Raw genomic sequence first — 21205 nt, 5'->3', positions numbered from 1 at the left:
TTTTTTTTTTTGAATTTTTCATTATTTGATGATGGTTTTATTTGATTTTTAATTTGTTTTCTTTTTATTTGTTTTTTGTTTATTTTTATGTTTTCTAAACAACACAAGACGCACAAAATGCTTAGAAACCAACAACAACAAAACAAAAACACTACCAAAATTCTCTGGAGAAAATTTAAAACAACAAAAATTTAACTGAAATGATAGCAATTAAAATGTACAAAAACCAATTTTACAGAAAAAGAAAAACAAAGCAAAAAAAACTAAAAATTTAAGAAAGAAGCGAAAAACGAATACAAAATCCCATGTAATACCAATTTATTTTTTTTTAACGAAACAAAATGCAAAATGTCTTTGTCTAGAAGAACAAAAAATGTGCTAGAAGAAGAACAAGAAGAAGAGTAGCAAAAGAGGCAGCATCACAATTCCTTTTGTTGACCGATAATCCAACACGTAAACCGAACAACCAACATTGCCAGCTGAAAAGCCCACGTTAACATTTTATCGTTGTATGTGTGTTTTTTGTGATTATGTGTGTGGTAAAGAAAAAAAACGAAAACGAAAAAGAAACAAAACAAAACCGAAACCAAGTCATAAACATTTTTATAACTGTGATCTTTGCTGGCTAATATGATAACAAACAACAAAAACAAAAAAAAAAACAAACAAACGAGAAAAATGTTTCAAATATGACGATTGATTGTCTTTGTATAATAAATAGTAAGTTTCATGTGCAATTTTCTAAAACAAATTTTTAGTTTCTTTTTTTATGTTCTATATTTTTATTTTTAATTTTCATTGAAAATAATTTTTATTTTTTCGTAAAATATAAAATTACACTTTGCATAGATTTACATATTCAAATATATATTTTCATAATTAATTATATACTTAAAATAATGTAATTCTTATGAATGAAGCGCGAGATGGTTTAAAAAGAAGCCGACTTTATACCATAGGAATCTTATTAAAAACAAAACAACAACAAAAACATAAAAGTTGTTAACTTTGGGGCCTTGCAGTGCAAGACTCCAAATCTTAATCAATCAATTATCGATTTTGTAGGAAAATTGAAAAATATTTGATACTTTGGAATGAGCAAGATCAACTTTAAAAAGTATATGGCTATAAAGTTCAGACGGAATCATGTCCTTAAAGTATGCTTTTCATGTCCTCAAAATTTAAAAAATTGCTTAATATTTAACAGAGTTAGGTTTTCTATTCCCGCATGCTCTACTCACGCTATCTTTTGTCGAACCTAAACCTATGTGTCCCTTAACGATACTGAAAACCTTACTGATCTCCTTACTTTCAGTAATTGCTTCGTCTTTTCAAGATATGTATCCCTCTCATAGCAATTTCGTCGTACTTCCGACCGTTTCACAGTGCAATGTGGACCCTAACTCAACTCAGATTGCGTCGCCCAGAAAGGTTCCACATTCATAAAGTTTATTTATGGTAGTCCTATGGCCTTTACAGCCAAGTCGTCTCCCTTCTCATTCCCCCTTACACTGCTACAAGAACCCAGTGATGCGTATCGTTACATCCTCAGCGAAGGCGTTAATCTTTTCACACTTGAAGATCGTCCATGACTTTACCACCTGGTTGTTTTAACCCTGGCCGATATTCACACTCGATGTCCTCGAGTTAAGACCGCACCACCTCAGGCACTCCGAGATCGCCCGGATTTAGGCCTTCAAGACTGTGTTATGATCGGGCAGGCGGAAAAAGAATTCAGTCTCTGGTTCTTTAATACCCAGACCTGTTCTGCCCATTAGTTTTGATTCATCCGCCTTGCATTCAGTCAATCCAAGACTGTGCCGCTGGCAACAGTGTCTCGCACTCCATCATAAATGTTGCCCAAGGGCTTATGGTCAGGCAGGCGGAAACAGGACTCAGTCTCTGGGGCCTCAATGAAGATACTCAGACTTGTTCTGTCCTATAGTTTTTATCTATCCGTCTAGCATGAACTACCAAATGGCAATAACAGAGTTCCGTCAATCCAAGACTGTATCGATGGCAAAAGTGTCTCGTCCTCCACCATAAATGTTGCAAAAGGGCTTATGGTCAGGCAGACGGAAACAAAACTGTCTTTGGGGCCTCAATGAAGATACTCAGACATGTTCTGCCCTTTAGTTTTAATCCTCGTGTCTCGCATTCTACCATAAAAGTTGCCTGAGGCCTCAATGAAGATACTCAGACCTGTTCTGTCCTTTAGTTTTGATCCATCCGTCTATCATGAACTACCAAATGGCAATACCAGAGTTCCGTCAATCCAAGACGGTATCGCTGACAACAGTGTTTCACACTGGGCCTCAATGAAGATACCCGGACCCATTTTGTCCTTTAGATTTCATTCATCCGTGTCGCAAGACCTACCAGACTGTGCCCTGGGCAACAGTGTCTCGAATTTCTCCCCAAATGTCGAATAAGGTGTTAAAATCAGGCAGGCGGAAACAGAAGTCTCTGGAGCCTAAATGAAGAAATATAGGCCTGTTCTGTCCCTAGCTATGGTTAATCTGATCAAGATAACCTCGACCATTGGAACCTGGTTTTGGTCCCGGTGTCGGCTCGTTTATAGGCATTTAAGCCATTGGTGCCACATAACATACATTACAGGGCTTGGGTATGAACAACACCCATGCCTTTTGAAGAAAAAACAACCATTTTGTTAATTGTTTTCATGCTCACAAGAGAAACTGTAGAAGCAGTTTTTTTATTCTTATCGACAGTACGAATAACGGTAATTGCAAACGTTTTTTTTTTTTGATATGAGTAGCAGGGTATATGTCACAGTCTCATTTTATTGTAGTTGTATAACAGTTATCCGATACTAAATTGCATTGGCTTGTTATCGATAGCTTGCGATAACTCTTGTTTGCCCCAATGGAGGATGTACAAAACAAATCCTACTGTGGATTTAATACAGTTCTTGCTTGTTTTATTTTCATTTTCCCAGAAAAATTCAAACAGTATTTCCTTAAAGTATTTAAATACCGTCTTGTTGTTTTTTTTTTTTTGATTTCAATGGTTTAAAGGTTGGTCTTATATTTTTTTATATTTTTATTTAACTAACATTAATAAGTTTATAATCTAGATGTTATTAATAGGGCTTATCATGCTTTATGTAATTTAAGATTATAAGTTAAAATTAGAAATTTTCTAAAAACACAAAAACATAACAAATAAATATTAATGCATTGTTTGTTTTAAATAAGTTCTTATAGACATTGCAAGAAATAAAAAAAGAAAAGAACAAAACAAGAAAATCACTATTAAAAAGAGTTTATATATAGGCAAATATATATATGCTCTGAGAATATATATATATAAACAATATGTAAAACAATCGTATACATTTTCCTTATAAAAATTACATTTGAGGGAAACATATTTTTGGATTTTCTTCTAGAAGACAAACAATCAACAACACCCATACAGTTACCCCTTTCGTTAAATCATAATTTTTTAACAAGAATGTTTATTTCATATATATTTTTATGTACATTTTTTTTTCTTTTGCAAAAAAATAAACATTACAAAACGAATTGCTCTTTCTCCCTTCCATATTTCCAAGCAAAATGAATGAAAGAAAAACTTTGAAAATGCAACATAATGTTCAATTCAAGAAAATACAAATATTACCATAAAACCAACAAACAAATATGTAATAGTGTTAACTAACAAAACAAACATACTTAATAAACAACCACAACATATATATTTTGTAAAACAAGCTGCAAATTATAAAAACAAAAAGCATATAAAACTAATCACAGAAATTAAGAAAGCAGATTTCTTTCGGGCAAATTTCGAATTTTTTCCATTTGCCATCTTCGAATGCGAAAGATCTCTTCTTAAGGATGGAAAAAAGTAAACTTCTCAGATTACCATTTACCGAAAATTTAAAGTTCAAAATACAAACAATATTTATACATAAATACATACTAACTAAAGAAAATGAAAAAATAAGAAGACAAATTACAAACAAGCATTTTTTTGTCAGCAGGAAACAAAACTAAATACGATAGTTATATACCATATATATATATACATAAACTTACTACTATATATACATACATTTATAAAATAGTTACATAATTACCATACACATACAAACATCATTATCAATAATACTCCCCCTACTCTACATGAAAAAAAAATAGTACATACCTACAGAAAAAACCCAACAACAACAACAATAGTATCTATATTCATTCAATATTCCATAAACCAGAAACAAACGCTAAACAATTGTAACCAGCATTTAAATATAAAAATCAAGGATAATTGTTGGCTATGAAGATGAGGATCAAAAATTGCTTTAAAGAAAGATATTTTAAAGTTTTTTTTACCCATTTGACAAATTCCGCTGAAGAAGATTCATGGCGAACCAGAAATCGCGATAGGGTTAGCCAGTTACATGTTTTTAGCAACACCACACTTTTGCTGACTTTCAAATGTTTTTTACTATGCTTTGCAGTATTCCCTGTTTATTAATGGAATGTCTATGGGAAATTTAGTATTGGCATTCTTTGAATAGGCGTTAAACAAAATGGTCTGGAGCCGTACAATATACTGCAATGGAATCTCAATATTTTTAAAAATATAAAAATTTAATCCTAAAAATGGTTTGCCTTCAATATTTCAAAAAAATATATACATAAAGGTACATAAATTATTATTTATAAGCATAGAAAATCATTTGGTTATAATCGCAAACTGTTATAATAGCTGTATATTATTTTAGAACTCTATAGTGCAGTGCAATTAAATTTGTATGAAAATGATAACAATCCAGGACAACGAAGTTCAGGATTAATTACCAGTGAATGCAGGTTTAAGCCTAGTACTGACTTTGATTGTGCGGAAAATGATGCTAAACATCAATTAAATTTTGTGAAATCTCACAATGATTCCAACAGTGTTGCAAATTTGTTGCAATTAAAATTTTTTGTTTGACGTGTAAAACGTTTTTTTGGTAGAAAACAGTTGTATGTTGACATCATTGTTATATCACTATTGACATATGTCGTTAGGATTGCCACGATATGTTTTTGACAAATAAGTGTGGCCAACTGCAGAAAAACCTCTATTGTGAATGGCAAAATAAAATAAAAACCAATTATTTACAAAAATACGTGCACAAATCTTAACACATTTTTGTGACTTCTATGCCCACGCGTGTTTTGCAAACTTTATATATAAATTTTACAAATATATTTCCTTTTTTCCTCGCATGATTTTGACAGGTTGGTATATGGCCACCACCTCATGGCAAACAAACAGACTTGCACTCGATTTTTTATACCCACCACCCAAGGATGGCGGTGTATTCATTTTGTTATTCCGTTTGCAACACATCGAAATATCCATTTCCGACCCTATAAAGTATATATATTCCTGATCAGCGTAAATATCTAAGACGATCTAGCCATGTCCGTCCGTCTATCCGTCTGTCTGTTGAAATCACGCTTCAATCTTTAAAAATAGAGATATTGTGCTGAAACTTTGCACAGATTATTTTTTGGTCCATAAGCAGGTTAAGTTCGAAGATGGGCTATATCGGACTATATCTTGATATAGCCCCCATATAGACCAATCTGCCGATTTAGGGTCTTGGGCTCATAAAAGCCACATTTATTATCCGAATTTGCTGAAATTTGGGACAGTAAGTTGTGTTACGCCCCTCAGCATCATTCTGCAATTTGGGCCAGATCGGTCCAGATTTCAATATAGCTGCCATATAGACCGATCTCTCGATCTAAGGTTTTGGGCCCTTAAAAGGCGCATTTATTGTCCGATGTCGCCGAAATTTGGGAAAGTGAGTTGTGTTGGGCTCTTCGACATTTTTCTGCAACTTGGCCCAGATCGGTTCTGATTTGGTTATAGCTGCCATAAAGACCGATCTCTCGATTTAAAGTCTTGGCCCCATTTATAATCCGATTTCGCTGAAATTTTACACAGTGACTAATGTTAGGCTTTTCGACATCCGTGTCGTATATGGTTCAGACCGGTCTACATTTGGATATGGCTACCAAAAAGACCAATATTTTGTTCTACAAAATTGAACAATGACCTGTACTTATTAGACCACTCAATATCCGGACCATATTTCGATAAAGCTGCTTTGAGGGCATAAATTATGCATTTTTCACCAGATTATGATGAAAGGTATTTTACATATGTACCCGAGCCCGAACTTAAGGCCTTTTTACTTGTTTTTTTGCATTTTATTTTTGTCTTTCACGGCTTGCTTATCCAATACCAAAATTAAACACAGAAAATGTTATACTCAGAGATGGTCTGTCGAAAACTCTGACGTATATGATATACGTTTCCGACGAAATATATATACGTCGTAAACCTAGCCGAAAAAACAATTTTTACAAGAGTAAAAAAATAAGGAAATCGTACAACTTTTTTAAACTTTCGTGAATTTATAATTATGGTTAATCTGCCGCATAGGTTTGAAGGTGTGTGATATGGTGTCAAAACTAGATAAGCAGCAAAGCTTTTTCGAGGTTTATGACGTTTACTTCGTTTTATACGTCTTATACAAGTAAATGACGTTTTCGACGTTTACAATATTTTGACAGTTTAAACCCTTAAATATCCTCCTACGGACCATCTCTGGTTATACTTCAATATGAAAACGCAGTTTCCGGCCAGGAATCACATAACAAGGTTACGGCAAACGCTCAACCGACATATATAGCCTGTTTGTCGATGTCGAACGGTAGCTTTTCGTTTGCCTCGACTTCTTTTTTCTATCTATATTCGTCTATTTAGCAGGTTTTTTTTGATGAGTTATTAGCTCTTTTGACTTTGAATCTGTTTATACATCGAAATTCTTACCTTTTTGCTCGAATTGCAGTTTAAAAAAACACTTGAGTGGCGCGAAAAATTCGTTTCGAGTTAAACAAACAGACTAATAATTTTTTTAATTTTCGTTAAACTTGTAATTATTTACATTTCAACCCGTATTTTAAAAGGATGTTAAAAAAAGGAAAAATAATGCGTGGATGCGCAATATGCTGCATTTTGCCAGTGAAAAACTTTTTTAACAACATTTGTTCAAATTTACAATAGGCAAATTTTGACATCTATATAAAGTTGATGGGGCCTATCCACTTTGTGTTTTCCAGGTGGCAACGTTTTTTTAAAAGCTCAATGCCATTAAAAAAATGGTTTTTGAGATGTTTTTCATAGAAAACTTTACAGTATTGCTTAGTGCAGCATCACTACGGAAAGAGATTATCTTCACAAATCCAACGAATCAGAATTTTGAAGTTCGCAAAACTAAGGATGTTACAGCAATTTCAAGCTCACGTTGATTTTTTTTGGCATTTTTGTGATATTGATTATCGATTATGCGATTATTAGCTTGTTTCTTGAAGGAATCAGATAGGAGTTGCACTAAACCGAATTTTTGGCCATACTCAACTCGAAAAATTTTTTCGCATCAAAAATTGAAAATTTTCTAAGAGGTTAGCCTTTGCTAAAAAAATGCACAAAATAAATAAAATATGAATTTTTAAGTAATTATGTTTACTTTACGAATCGTCTTCGAATTTCAAACTGCAGAATGCTTAAGAATTTTCGAAATTCGAAAAAATTAAGGAGTTACAGCGTTGTTGTCCTTGAAAACGACTTTAAATTTCTATGTAAAAATATTACAATATTTTTACATGGTTTTTGCAATGTTTTTCAGTATTGGTTTATGCAGCACCTCTATGGAAATGGATTTTCTTCGCGAGTTCACCGATGTCCGAAAAATAGTGAGGTTCGCTAAGCTAAGGAAGCTACAGCAATTGCAAATTAGTAACGGTAGGCTCAGAATTTCGCAAGTTCGCAAAACTAAGGATGTTACAGCAATTTCAAACTCACGTTGATTTTTAACATTTTTCGGATATTGATTATGCGATTTTAGCTGGTTTTTTTTTAAGAAAATACATAGGTGTTGCACCAAACCGAATTTTAGGCCATAATCTTCAATACTGTATACTCAACTTGAAAATTTTTTTTGCATCCAAAATTGAAAATTTTCTTACGGATTTGCCTTTGCAAAAAAATTAAAAAAAAAATAAAATGTGAAATTTTAAGTAATTCTAATTGTCTTCGAATATCGAACAGCGGAATGCTGAAAAAATCTCGAATTTCAAAAAAATGAAGGAGTTATGGCGTTTTAAGCCTTGAAAACGATCTTGAATTTTTATGCGCACGTCTACGGAAAGGGATTATCTTCACGAATCCAAAGGTGTCCGAAAAATAGAGAGGTTCGCAACAATAAGGAAATTACAGCAGTCGCAAGCTCACGTTGGTATTTTGAGTATTTGGATATCAATTATGCAATTTTGAAGCAATACTCCTAAAGTTTTCAAGGATAAGAAGAGAGTATTGCTTCATCCATCACCATTACGGAAAGAGATTTTCTTCACGAATCCAACGGTGTCGTTAGAATTTTGAGGTTCGGAAATCTATGGGTGTTACAGCTATTTCAAACTCGTCTTGAATTTTTAGCATTTTTCCAATATCAATTATGCGATTTTGAGCTGGTTTTTTGAAGAAAAAACGTAGGAGCTGCAGTAAAGCGAATTTTTGGACATAATCTTAAATACAGTATACTCAACTCGAAAAATTTTTTCCCATCAAAAATTTAAAATTTTCTAAGGGGTTAGCCTTTGCTAAAAAAATGCAAAAAAATAAAATGTGCAATTTTAAGTAATTCTGTTTACTTTACGCTTAAAATTGGTTAAAATTTTTCGACACTCAACAAAATGAAGGAGTTACGGTGTTTTTGACCTTGAAAAAGAACTTTGAATTTTTACGCCCAAAAAAATTTGGTTTTTGCTGTGTTTTTCATAGTAACCTTTACAGTATTGCTTTATGCAGCACCTCTACGAAAAGGAATTTTCTTCACTAATCCAACGATGTCCGAAAAATAGTGAGGTTCGCAAAGCTAAGGAAGTTACAGCAATTCCAAACTCGAGTTGGTGTTTTTGAATTTTTGGATATCAATGATGCAATTTTGAAGCAATAATCATAAAGTTTCCAAAGAAATAGAAAAGAGCATACTTCGTCCAGCACCATTACGGAAAGAGATTTTTTTCACGAATCCAACGGTGTCCCCAGAATTTTGAAGTTCGCAAATCGTAGGGTGTTACACCAATTTCAAACTCACATTGAATTTTTTTAGCATTTTTCCTATATCAATTATGCGATTTTGAGCTTGTATTTTGAAGAAGAAACATAGGAGTTGCACTAAACCGAATTTTTGGCCATAATCTTCAATACTGTATACTCAACTCGAAAATTTTTTCGCATCGAAAATTTAAAATTTTCTAAGGGGTTAGCCTTTGCTAAAAAAAATGCAAAAAAAATAAAATCTGAATTTTTGAGTAATTCTGTTTACTTTACGAATCGTCTTCGAATTTCAAACTGCAGAATGCTTAAAAATTGTCGAATTCGAAAAAATGAAGAAGTTACGGCGTTTTTAATCTTGAAAAAGAACTTTGAATTTATACGCCTAATGTTTTTGATCGCAACCTTTTTGCAGATCCTCTAAGGAATTTCTTTACGAATTCAACGATGTCCTCAAAATCGCATTTTTCGGAAAAGTCCATCGGATTGGCATTTGACGAATTGGACATCCACTTACTTACTTTACTTTAATTGGCTATGAATGATTTTTCCGAGGTGTCTCCCACCACCTGAACTTTCCATAGGGCTTTTGGTCGTCTCGGTTTGCGTGTACCACCGTGTTTCAAAAGATTTCTTTGCTGGAGCTTCTTCATCCATTCTGTCAACGCAACCGTTGTATTTTCATACCTGTAACTATGCTATCGTCGACATAAAGCTCATGGTTCATACGACGCCTATATTCTCTTTCTCTCAAACACTTCAAGCACTGCCTCGTTTGCTTTCACAAGTACCCATGCCTCAGAATCATATTACAACATGGGTAGTATCAGTGTCTTGTATAGTGTAATCTTCGTCTGTCGAGAGGTGGCCCTGTTTCTTAACTGTGGTCAGATCTGATTCATGCTCAGATGTTGAGGGGTCCATGTAACTCACTGTTACGGCGACTATTGGTTGTAAAAGAGCATTTCTGGGCTCAAACTTAAATCGGGAGATCGCTTTATCCAAACTCGGCTCTGTTGTATATTGAAATCGGGCTAAAATACGACTTTATGAACTCAAGATTTCTTTTTGGGAGATAGGTAAAAATTTTGCTATATCAAAATATACGGCGTGTCGGAACTTAAGGCTATTGAGTGATTGCAACAGACACACGGTCGAACATGTCTAGATTCTTTTTATATGCATAACGACGATCTAGTACTTTGGAATAGCAAAATGGCGAACCCTTCGGTGGTGGTTATAAAAACATATACCACATTATTGGCTTGTGGAACATTTGGTTGGTTTTGTTAGGATGTTTCTTACACTTTAGTAGGAAATAATTTTCTTGAGTGGCAACACTGGTTGTGAATAGTAATCCTACTGTGAATTACGTTTATTGTGACCAACCAGCTGTTACAATCATAGACAATGAAAGACATACGGTCTGTTTTTCCCAATCTGGCGGATTCGATAGCTTTTCGCTCTTTCCGCTAAATGCTTTGTATTCTAAAGTTAACCAAGTCTAACACTCATACGAGAAAAACAAACTCAACAAAAAATATTAAAAGCCTTTTTGTCGATGTCGAAAAATAGTCTCAGGTGAACGAAAGGCAACCTTTTTGATCTATATATAAACATATTTCGGTTATTACTTTCAATGAGTTATTAGCCTTCCTGGCACTGACGAATCTATATACACATTAAAATACTTCCTTTTTCCTCGAATTGCAGTTTAAACTCTTGAACAACACGAAAAATTATTTTCGATATAGACAAACAGGCTATAAATTTCATTAAAACAAACAAACAGTAATTTTTATCATAAGTAAATGTTTATAGGAGATCATTATTGTGATTTTATTAAAATGTTTTGCTATTTCTGCATTCCAGAACCTTTACTCACTAAATAAATATGTTGCGTTCTTCCTCTTTTAGTTATTATCATTCAGATTGAATAATGGCACCATATGGTTTTTATTTTACATGCTAACCAACTATGTCATAAATAATCGGCGAAAATAGACGGGGATAAGATAAGCCTCCATAGAAATTAAGCCAGAAAATCTGTTTTTGGGGGGTAAATAGGACAACCCTGTATACTCGACGCTCTCAGCAAAAAATGGATATGACTTGCAACGAATATAAATCTGACGTTTTCTTTGCTTCTTTCTTAAGAGATATGAGAGAAAGGAAATGGGAGATTACAGAAACGTTGAATACCACAAGTAAATTAACAAAATGACGTTTACCAAATTCGAATTCATTAACGGTAACTTAGAGAATAGTTTATTTTCTTTAGAAAACTTTATTAATTTGATTCTCATCTACATATGCCTAAATAAAAAATCTTTTGAATAAAAATCTTAGCTTTTATAAATATTTTTTTTTATTTATTTGCTTAAATAAATTCCAAGATTTTGGGTTTGCCAAAACAAATCATCCTAACAGAATAACATAACAATGAACAAACAAAAAAATAGAACAAATCCATGAAATACCAACAAACAAACAAAGAGTACTTAATATAAGAGTTAAAAAAAGTCTTCTATACATTGAAAACGGAAATAACCTACTTACTATATAGATTACCACAAAACAATAACAACAAATACAAACAAAGAAACAAACAAGAAATACTTGCAGAAAGTACAAATCTTTCCATAATAACTTAGTCAAAACTCAAACTTAGAACAGAACAAACAAACAAATGCATACAAATCTACAAAAAGCAAAACAAAAATAAAATCTTTTAAGATCAACAAAAACAAAACAACAACTGATTTAAAGAACAAAAATTAACAAAATTCATGGTTTACAAAAAACATGAAAACAAAAACACACAGATTCACTTAAACTCAGAAAATAGTTAATTAGAATTTTTTATTTTTTTAATAATTTTTACTTTTCAATTTATTTCTATTTTTTTTTATAAGAAAATCCAAAACAAGATCATCCCATTAACTACATATATTTATAAAGAGAAAATTTTAACAACCAAAATTATGGTATACATCATGATGACAAATGAGAAACAAATTTTGCAATTCAAAACTCAGGGATGAAGCCTCCAAAAAAAAAAATGAAAACAAACAAAAAACAAATAAAAACAAATTTCGCAATATTTGAAGAAAAATTAAGAAAAACAAAAACAAGTTTTAAATATTTTAAAAAGTAAAAACAATTAAAACCCCACATTAAATTTAATAAACGAAAACTAACACAACAAACAAAAAGAAATTTAAGAAAATCCTTTTTGAAAACAAGACAACAGACAAAACAAAAATCAAACACGGCACAAAATTAAACAAAATGTAATGGAAAATGTTTTGTAAACAGACATTTCTTTAGCAACAACACAACAGATTTATGTTATAAAACAACAATTTAATGATTTTCTTTTACTATTTAAAAAACAAAAACCCACACCCAAAACAAGAACAAAAGAAGAAATTAGAAATAAATTTAATTTTTTTTAAAAAACAAAAAAACGACACATTTTACTCTTGATTATCTTCAGATATAAATATTAAAAAACAAAAAAACTTGGTAGTTATACTTTCGAGGGACCTTTATAGCTAGGAAAATAAAAATTCAAATACTTTTGAAATTCCAAAAAAAAGCAAAAAAAAGAAATTCTTAAAAATTTATAAACAAAATAAAATGAAAATTCTTTGCTGTAAAGGTCTCCTATTTTATTTGATTTCATTTTTATTTTTTTTATAAAACTTTAGGAAATAACGAAAAAAGTGAATATGTAATGGACTGAAAAACAAAAACAAATGTTAAGGCGAAAGTAGTATTAAAACAAAAATCCAATTAAAAAATGTGAAGTAGATTTCAAAAAAATTGTAAGGTTAGGATATGCTTAGTATTTCTGTGAGAACACAACAATTCTTGGAATGAGAGATTTTTAGGTTTCTTTGAATTCTTCGTTTGACCTACCCCGCCCCCATTAGACCCGCTTTCTCTATCCATAACCCCATACACCTCTAGTGGCAACAACAATATTGTTGTTTCTAGCTCCCCCCTACCCCAATATTTTTAATTATAAAATAGTTTTAACGAAAACAAAAATAAAAAGTATTTTTTATTAAAAACAGCAAAACAAAAAAGAAAGACACAAACACAAATGCAAAAAAAAAATAAGAAATGCATTCATACGAAAAAATTATTTTTTTATAATTAATACATAAATACAACAAAAATATATATACAAACAAAACGATAAAATAATGAACAAAACACTTAATATGTACTACATGAAATAGTATATGTATGTAATATGGTTTATACAAAAATGATGTGGATTCCTTGAAGCGTTCAAACGCATAGAGTCCATGCGAAATCACTCAGAAAAAAGTCCCCTCCACCACCCCCCATCTCTCTCTCTCTCCCTATCTAAATAATGATAATCCGTTTTTTAAACTCACTTCAAATATGAATTATTGTATTATAAAAAAAAACACAAATTATTAATAATAAAATCAAGAAACAAAAATTTATTATTATATAACTTTGTAATGATATATATATATATATACAAAATACATTTATTTTAATTATAATAAGTGAACAACACGATTAAGTGAGAAAAACATACAAAAAACCCCGAAACAAATTATTAAATAACATTTAAATTGTAACCATTTCAAATTCAATAAAGAGTATAAATAAACAATACAAAAAAACGACAAAAATAAATGTGTTTAATTCAAAAAAAAGGAAAGAGGAAAAGGAAAAGAAAGGTAAGATTTTCAACACAGATTCTATCAAATCGATCTCGATAAATAGCATGGTCGCAAATTTTCCGTGCCATTGTCATATACAGAAGAATTCCTGCTCTGCTGTCGCCTACAACCCATGGCTTATTCGAAATTATTAGCCCTGGGGCCGAATAATCGCATACGTGATCGAGTGCGTTTTCGCATCGAATGAAATTTGTTAAATGTGGTAATTGTATCATAGATGCGTTTTCGCAATTAAATACGATTTAAATACAACATATCAACGCACGGCCCTGGAAGCCATCACACCCAATTTGGTTGAAAAGTCTTCTAACCAAAGACGAAACGCGTCCCAACGCGTGGTTGGTGTGTGTTGCTACCTTTGGCTTTCCTTTTCCATTTGTATCTTCGATCATTCAGCTCGTCTCGAAAGAGAAACAAACAAATTTTTTTAGTTTTTTACCCACCACCGAAGGATGGGGGTATATTCATTTTGTCATTCCGTTTGCAACCCATCGAAATATCCATTTCCGATATATATATTCTTGATCAACGTAAAAAAACTAAGGCAATCTAGCCATGTCCGTCCGTCTATCCGTCTGTCTGTTGAAATCACGCTACAGTCTTTAAAAATAGAGATATTGAGCTGAAACTTTGCGCAGATTCTTTTTTTGTCCATAAGCATTTTAAGTTTGAAGATGGGCTATATCGGACTATATCGTGATATAGTCCCCATATAGACCGATCTACCGATTTAGGGTCTTATTATTATCCGAATTTGCTGAAATTTGAGACAGTGAGTTGTTTTAGACCCCTCGACATCATTCTGCAATCTGGCCCAGAGCGGTTCAGATTTGCATATAGCTGCCATATAGACCGATTTTTCGATTTCAGGGTTTGGGCCCATAAAAAGCGCATTTATTGTCAAATTTTCGCCGAAATTTGACACAGTGAGTTGTGTTAGGACCTTCGACATCCCTCTTCAATCTGGCACAGATCGGTTCAGATTTGCATATAGCTGACATATAGACCGATCTCTCGATTTAAAGTTTTGACCCCATTTATAATTCGATTTCGTTTAAATTTGACACAATGACTTATGTTAGGCTTTTCGACATCCGTGTCGTATATGGTTCAGATTTGGCTACCAAAAAGACCAATATTTTGTTCTAGAAAATTGACCTGTTCGCAAAACTAAGGATGTTACAGCAATTTCAAGCTCACGTTGATCTTTTGGCATTTTTCGGATATTGGTTATGCGATTATGACCTTGTTTCTTGAAGGAATGAGATAGGAATTGACTAAACCGAAAACCATAATCTTGAATACTGTGTACTCAACTCGAAAAAATTTTTTCGCATCAAAAATTAAAAATTTTCTAAGGGGTTAGCCTTAGGCAAAAAAATGCAAAAAAAAAATAAAATGTGAAATTTTATGTATTCTGTTTATTTTACGAAACGTCTTAGAATTTCAAACTGCGGAATGCTTAAAAATTTTCGAAATTCAAAGAAATGAAGGAGTTATAGCGTTTGAAGCCTTGAAATGGATCTTGAATTTGTATGCCTAAAAAAATAGGTTTTTGCTATGTTTTTAATAGCAACCTTTACAGTATTGCTTAATGCAGCACCTATACGGAAAGGGATTTTCGTCACGAATCCAACGGTGTCTTAAAAATAGTGAGGTTCGCTAAGCTAACAATGTTACAGCAATCGCAAACTCAATTTGTTTTTGTTTATGGGATATGTATTATGCGATTTTGAATCAATATTCGTAACGTTTCCAAAGAAATAGGAAAGAGTATTGCTTCGTCTAGCACCATTGCGGAAAGAAGTTTTCTTCATGAATCCAACGGTGTCCTCAGAATTTTGAAGTACGAAAAACTAAGGCATTTTTTATCAATTATGCTATTTTGAGCTGGTTTTTTGAAGAAAAAACGTAGGAGTTGCACTAAAGCGAATTTTTGGACATAATCTTCAATACTGTATATTCAACTAGACAAATTTTTTCGCATCAAAAATTGAAAATTTTTATAAGGGGTTAGCCTTTGCTAAAAAAATGCAAAAAAAATAAAATGTGAAATTTTAAGTAATTCTGTTTACTTTACGTATCTTCTTCGAATTTCGAACTGCTGAATGCTTAAAATTTTTCGACACTCAACAAAATGAAGGAGTTACGGCGTTTTTGACCTTGAAAAACAACCTTGAATTTTTACGCACAAAAAATTGGTTTTGCTGTGTTTTTCATAGTAACCTTTACAGTATTGCTTTATGCAGCACCTCTACGAAAAGGGATTTTCTTCACAAATCCAACGATGTCCGAAAAATAGTGAGGTTCGCAAAGCTAAGGAAGTTAGAGCAATTGCAAACTTACGTTGGTGTTTTTGAATTTTTGGATATCAATGATGCAATTTTGAAGCAATATTCGTAAGGTTTCCAAAGAAATAGAAAAGAGTATTACTTCGTCCAGGACCATTACGGAAAGAGATTTTCTTCACCAATCCAACGGTGTCCTCAGAATTTTGAAGTTCGCAAATCGAAGGGTGTTTCACCAATTTCAAACTCACCTTGAATTTTTGAGCATTTTTCCTATATCAATTATGCGATTTTGAGCTTGTTTCTTGAAGGAAAAACATAGGAGTTGCACTAAACCGAATTTTTGGCCATAATCTTCAATACTGTATACTCAACCCGAAAAATTTTTTCGCGTCGAAAATTGAAAATTTTCTAAGGGGTTAGCCTTTGCTAAAAAAATGCAAAAAAAATAAAATGTGAAATTTTAAGTTATTCTGTTTACTTTACGTATCTTCTACGAATTTCGAACTGCTGAATGCTTAAAAATTTTCGACACTCAACAAAATGAAGGAGTTACGGCGTTTTTGACCTTGAAAAAGAACTTTGAATTTTTACGCCCAAAAAAATTGGTTTTTGCTGTGTTTTTCATAGTAACCTTTACAGTATTGCTTTATGCAGCACCTCTACGAAAAGGGATTTTCTTCACAAATCCAACGATGTCCGAAAAATAGTGAGGTTCGCAAAGCTAAGGAAGTTAGAGCAATTGCAAACTTACGTTGGTGTTTTTGAATTTTTGGATATCAATGATGCAATTTTGAAGCAATATTCGTAAGGTTTCCAAAGAAATAGAAAAGAGTATTACTTCGTCCAGCATCATTACGGAAAGAGATTTTTTTCACAAATCCAACGGTGTCCTCAGAATTTTGAAGTTCGCAAATCGAAGGGTGTTTCACCAATTTCAAACTCACCTTGAATTTTTTAGCATTTTTCCTATATCAATTATGCGATTTTGAGCTTGTATTTTGAAGAAGAAACATAGGAGTTGCACTAAACCGAATTTTTGGCCATAATCTTCAATACTGTATACTCAACCCGAAAAATTTTTTCGCGTCGAAAATTGAAAATTTTCTAAGGGGTTAGCCTTTGCTAAAAAAATGCAAAAAAAAAATAAAATGTGAAATTTTAAGTAATTCTGTTTACTTTACGTATCTTCTTCGAATTTCGAACTCCTGAATGCTTAAAAATTGTCGAAATTCGAAAAAATTAAGGAGTTACAGCGTTGTTGTCCTTGAAAACGACTTTAAATTTCTATGTAAAAATAAATTGGTTTTTGCAATGTTTTTCAGTATTGGTTTATGCAGCACCTCTATGGAAATGGATTTTCTTCACGAGTTCACCGGTGTCCGAAAAATAGTGAGGTTCGCTAAGCTTAGGAAGTTACAGCAATTACAAACTCAAGTTTTTTTTTTTTTTTTAATTTTTGGGATATGGATTATGCGATTTTGAAGCAAAACTCGTAAAGTTTCCAAAAAAATAGGAAAGAGTATTACTTCGTCCAATGTGAAATTTTATGTATTCTGTTTATTTTACGAATCGTCTTAGAATTTCAAACTGCGGAATGCTTCAAAATTTTCGAAATTCGAAGAAATGAAGGAGTTATAGCGTTTGAAGCCTTGAAATGGATCTTGAATTTGTATGCCTAAAAAAATAGGTTTTTGCTTTGTTTTTAATAGCAACCTTTACAGTATTGCTTAATGCAGCACCTATACGGAAAGGGATTTTCGTCACGAATCCAACGGTGTCTTAAAAATAGTGAGGTTCGCTAAGCTAAGAAAGTTACAGCAATCGCAAACTCAATTTGTTTTTGTTTATGGGATATGTATTATGCGATTTTGAATCAATAGTCGTAACGTTTCCAAAGAAATAGGAAAGAGTATTGCTTCGTCTAGCACCATTACGAAAGAAGTTTTCTTCATGAATCCAACGGTGTCCTCAGAATTTTGAAGTACGAAAAACTAAGGATATTACAGGAATTTCAAACTCACCTAGCATTTTTTATCAGTTATGCTATTTTGTGCTGGTTTTTTGAAGAAAAAACATAGGAGTTGCACTAAACCGAATTTTTGGCCATAATCTTCAATACTGTATACTCAACCCGAAAAATTTTTTCGCGTCGAAAATTGAAAATTTTCTAAGGGGTTAGCCTTTGCTAAAAAAATGCAAAAAAAATAAAATGTGAAATTTTAAGTAATTCTGTTTACTTTACGTATCTTCTTCGAATTTCGAACTGCTGAATGCTTAAAATTTTTCGACACTCAACAAAATGAAGGAGTTACGACGTTTTTGACCTTGAAAAAGAACTTTGAATTTTTACGCCCAAAAAAATTGGTTTTTGCTGTGTTTTTCATAGTAACCTTTACAGTATTGCTTTATGCAGAACCTCTAGGAAAAGGAATTTTCTTCACAAATCCAACGGTGTCCGAAAAATAGTGAGGTTCGCAAAGCTAAGGAAGTTATAGCAATTGCAAACTTACGTTGGTGTTTTTGAATTTTTGGATATCAATGATGCAATTTTGAAGCAATATTCGTAAGGTTTCCAAAGAAATAGAAAAGAGTATTACTTCGTCCAGGACCATTACGGAAAGAGATTTTCTTCACCAATCCAACGGTGTCCTCAGAATTTTGAAGTTCGCAAATCGAAGGGTGTTTCGCCAATTTCAAACTCACCTTGAATTTTTTAGCATTTTTCATATATCAATTATGCGATTTTGAGCTTGTATTTTGAAGAAGAAACATAGGAGTTGCACTAAACCGAATTTTTGGCCATAATCTTCAATACTGTATACTCAACCCGAAAAATTTTTTCGCGTCGAAAATTGAAAATTTTCTAAGGGGTTAGCCTTTGCTAAAAAAAATGCAAAAAAAAATAAAATGTGAAATTTTAAGAAATTCTGTTTACTTTACGAATCGTCTTCGAATTTCAAACAGCAGAATGCTTAAAAATTGTCGAAATTCGAAAAAATTAAGGAGTTACGGCGTTTTTTGACCTTGAAAAAGAACTTTGAATTAATACGCCTTATGTTTTCCATCGCAACCTTTTAAGAATTGCTTTGCAGTTCCTCTAAGGGATTTCTTCATTTTTCGAAAAGTCCATCAGATTGGTATTTGACGAATTGGAAATCCACTTACTTACTTTACTTCAATTGGCTATGAATGATTGTTCCGAGGTGTCTCCCACCACTTGATCTTTCCATGGGGCTTTTGGTCGTCTCAGTTTGCGTGTACCACCGTGTTTGCCTTCAAATGATTTCTTTGCTTCTTCATCCATTCTGCCAACGCAACCGTTGTATTTTGATACCCTGTAACTATGCTATCGTTGTCATACAGCTCGTGGTTCATACGACGCCTATATTCTCCATTAACGCAAACTGGTCCATATATTATACGAAGAACCTTTCTCTCAAACACTCCAAGCACCGCTTCATCTGGGGCCGAATTACCGCATACGTGAACGAGAACAACCGTTCGAAATCTCTCTATTGTGAATTACGTATTTCTTTATTGAAAGAGAATTTTTGAGATTTAAAAACGCAAATGTTTAAGTCGATCATAGTTTATAAAAAGTTTGACATTAAAATGTTTTTAAAAGGAGTATAACATCCGTTAAATACAAGATGAAGTTTTATTCGATTCGAAAGCACACTCGATCACGTATGCGGTAATTCGGACCCTGCTTTCACAAGTACCCATCCCTCAGAACCATATAACAACACGGAAGTGTCAGTGTCTTGTATAGTGTAGTCTTCGTCTGTCGAGAGGTGGCCCTGTTTCTTAGCTGTGGGCATCCACTATGCGGACGAATGAAGTGCGGAATATGATTTTCTAGCCATTCTTGGTTTTCACGTGCTTTTCGTGACGATGTCGAAATATTTGCGTGCAAATGGCTCCAAAGCATTTCTAAAATGTTTCCATTAACTACATACATATATTTATAAAGAGAAAATTTTAACAACCAAAATTATGGTATACATCATGATTACAAATGCATGCTGATGCTCGGCGAATGGAAATTGTCCAACGAGAGGAGCGGGAGGAGTAATCCCTCATGCGTCTTGGCTACTGATGAGAGAAAGGAGATCGGTCTGTACAACTCTCCCTTGCTCGTGTCCTTTTCAGGTTGCAGTAGCGGGATCCCTGTTCCTTAGTGGAATGTTCATGGGCAAAATTTGCATTTTTTGCATTTGCAGTAACGGGATCAGATTGCCCATCTTCCAAATATCGGGTACTATAATAGTGTTCAGATAGGCTGAGGACAGTTGTAAGGTAATCGAATCCATGCAAATCCAGATTCTTCAGCATTAGCGTAGAGATTCTGTTTGGAACCTGCGTTTTGCGCGACTTGGCGCCACGAATGATGCACGGTTGTTGTTGTACACTGAAAGACTCCATCGGGCCAATGCGGCACGTACAACCGGCTGCCATGGAATTGCAAGGTAATTTGAGATAGCTGTCCAGCGGCACGGCGATCAAATGGCTCCCCTTCTAGACTTTTCACTCTCGGGTCAATGAATTGACGTTTATCTAAGGAAAATACCTCAAAAGTATCGCCAGCATTTTTTATTTAAAAAATTGTTTTCCAAGCAAGCAAATAAAAAACAAACAATGGCAAACTTGTTCCCGCGGCAATCGGTCCTTTGAACCGGAACGAGCTTACTCGCATCAGTAGCATGACGAGGATTGCCACCTCCACATGAAAATATGGCTACAACAACAATAGCATGATAATTGTCATTTGTTTGTGTTTTGCCACAAACATGTGTTCAAATCAACTGTTATGCAAAAAATAATCGGTAGACATTTGAAAAATTTCGATACGACAGACATCGAGGGCGGTAATACATCAATTCGATACGAAATCTCATTCGATACGTTACGAAATCTCATTCGATACGCTACGAAATCTCATTCGATACAAAAGCGTACTCGATCACGTATACGGTAACTCGGCCCCAGGAAAGGAAAGGAAAGGAAAGGAAATACTTACGCTTGATGTTTTTTTTTTTA

General features: G+C 33.1%; 1 protein-coding gene across 2 annotated transcripts in view; it reads left to right on the top strand.

The window, feature by feature from the left end:
* LOC106096383 (zinc finger and SCAN domain-containing protein 22) overlaps window positions 1–328 on the top strand; it is a 69257-nt gene extending 68929 nt beyond the window's left edge. For both annotated transcript variants that reach the window (XM_059362600.1, XM_013264104.2), the window contains exon 8: window positions 109–328. Coding sequence is in view for 1 of the 2 variants with exons in the window: in XM_013264104.2 (XP_013119558.1) it covers window positions 109–125 (17 nt within the window). In the remaining variant the exon portion in view is untranslated. The remainder of the gene's footprint in view (window positions 1–108) is intronic.
* The last annotated feature ends 20877 nt before the right edge of the window (window positions 329–21205 follow it).

The sequence above is a fragment of the Stomoxys calcitrans genome, chromosome 2 (assembly GCF_963082655.1).
Source record: "Stomoxys calcitrans chromosome 2, idStoCalc2.1, whole genome shotgun sequence".
NCBI classification, from domain to species: domain Eukaryota; kingdom Metazoa; phylum Arthropoda; class Insecta; order Diptera; family Muscidae; genus Stomoxys; species Stomoxys calcitrans.
This window is presented reverse-complemented; position numbering and strand designations above follow the sequence as displayed.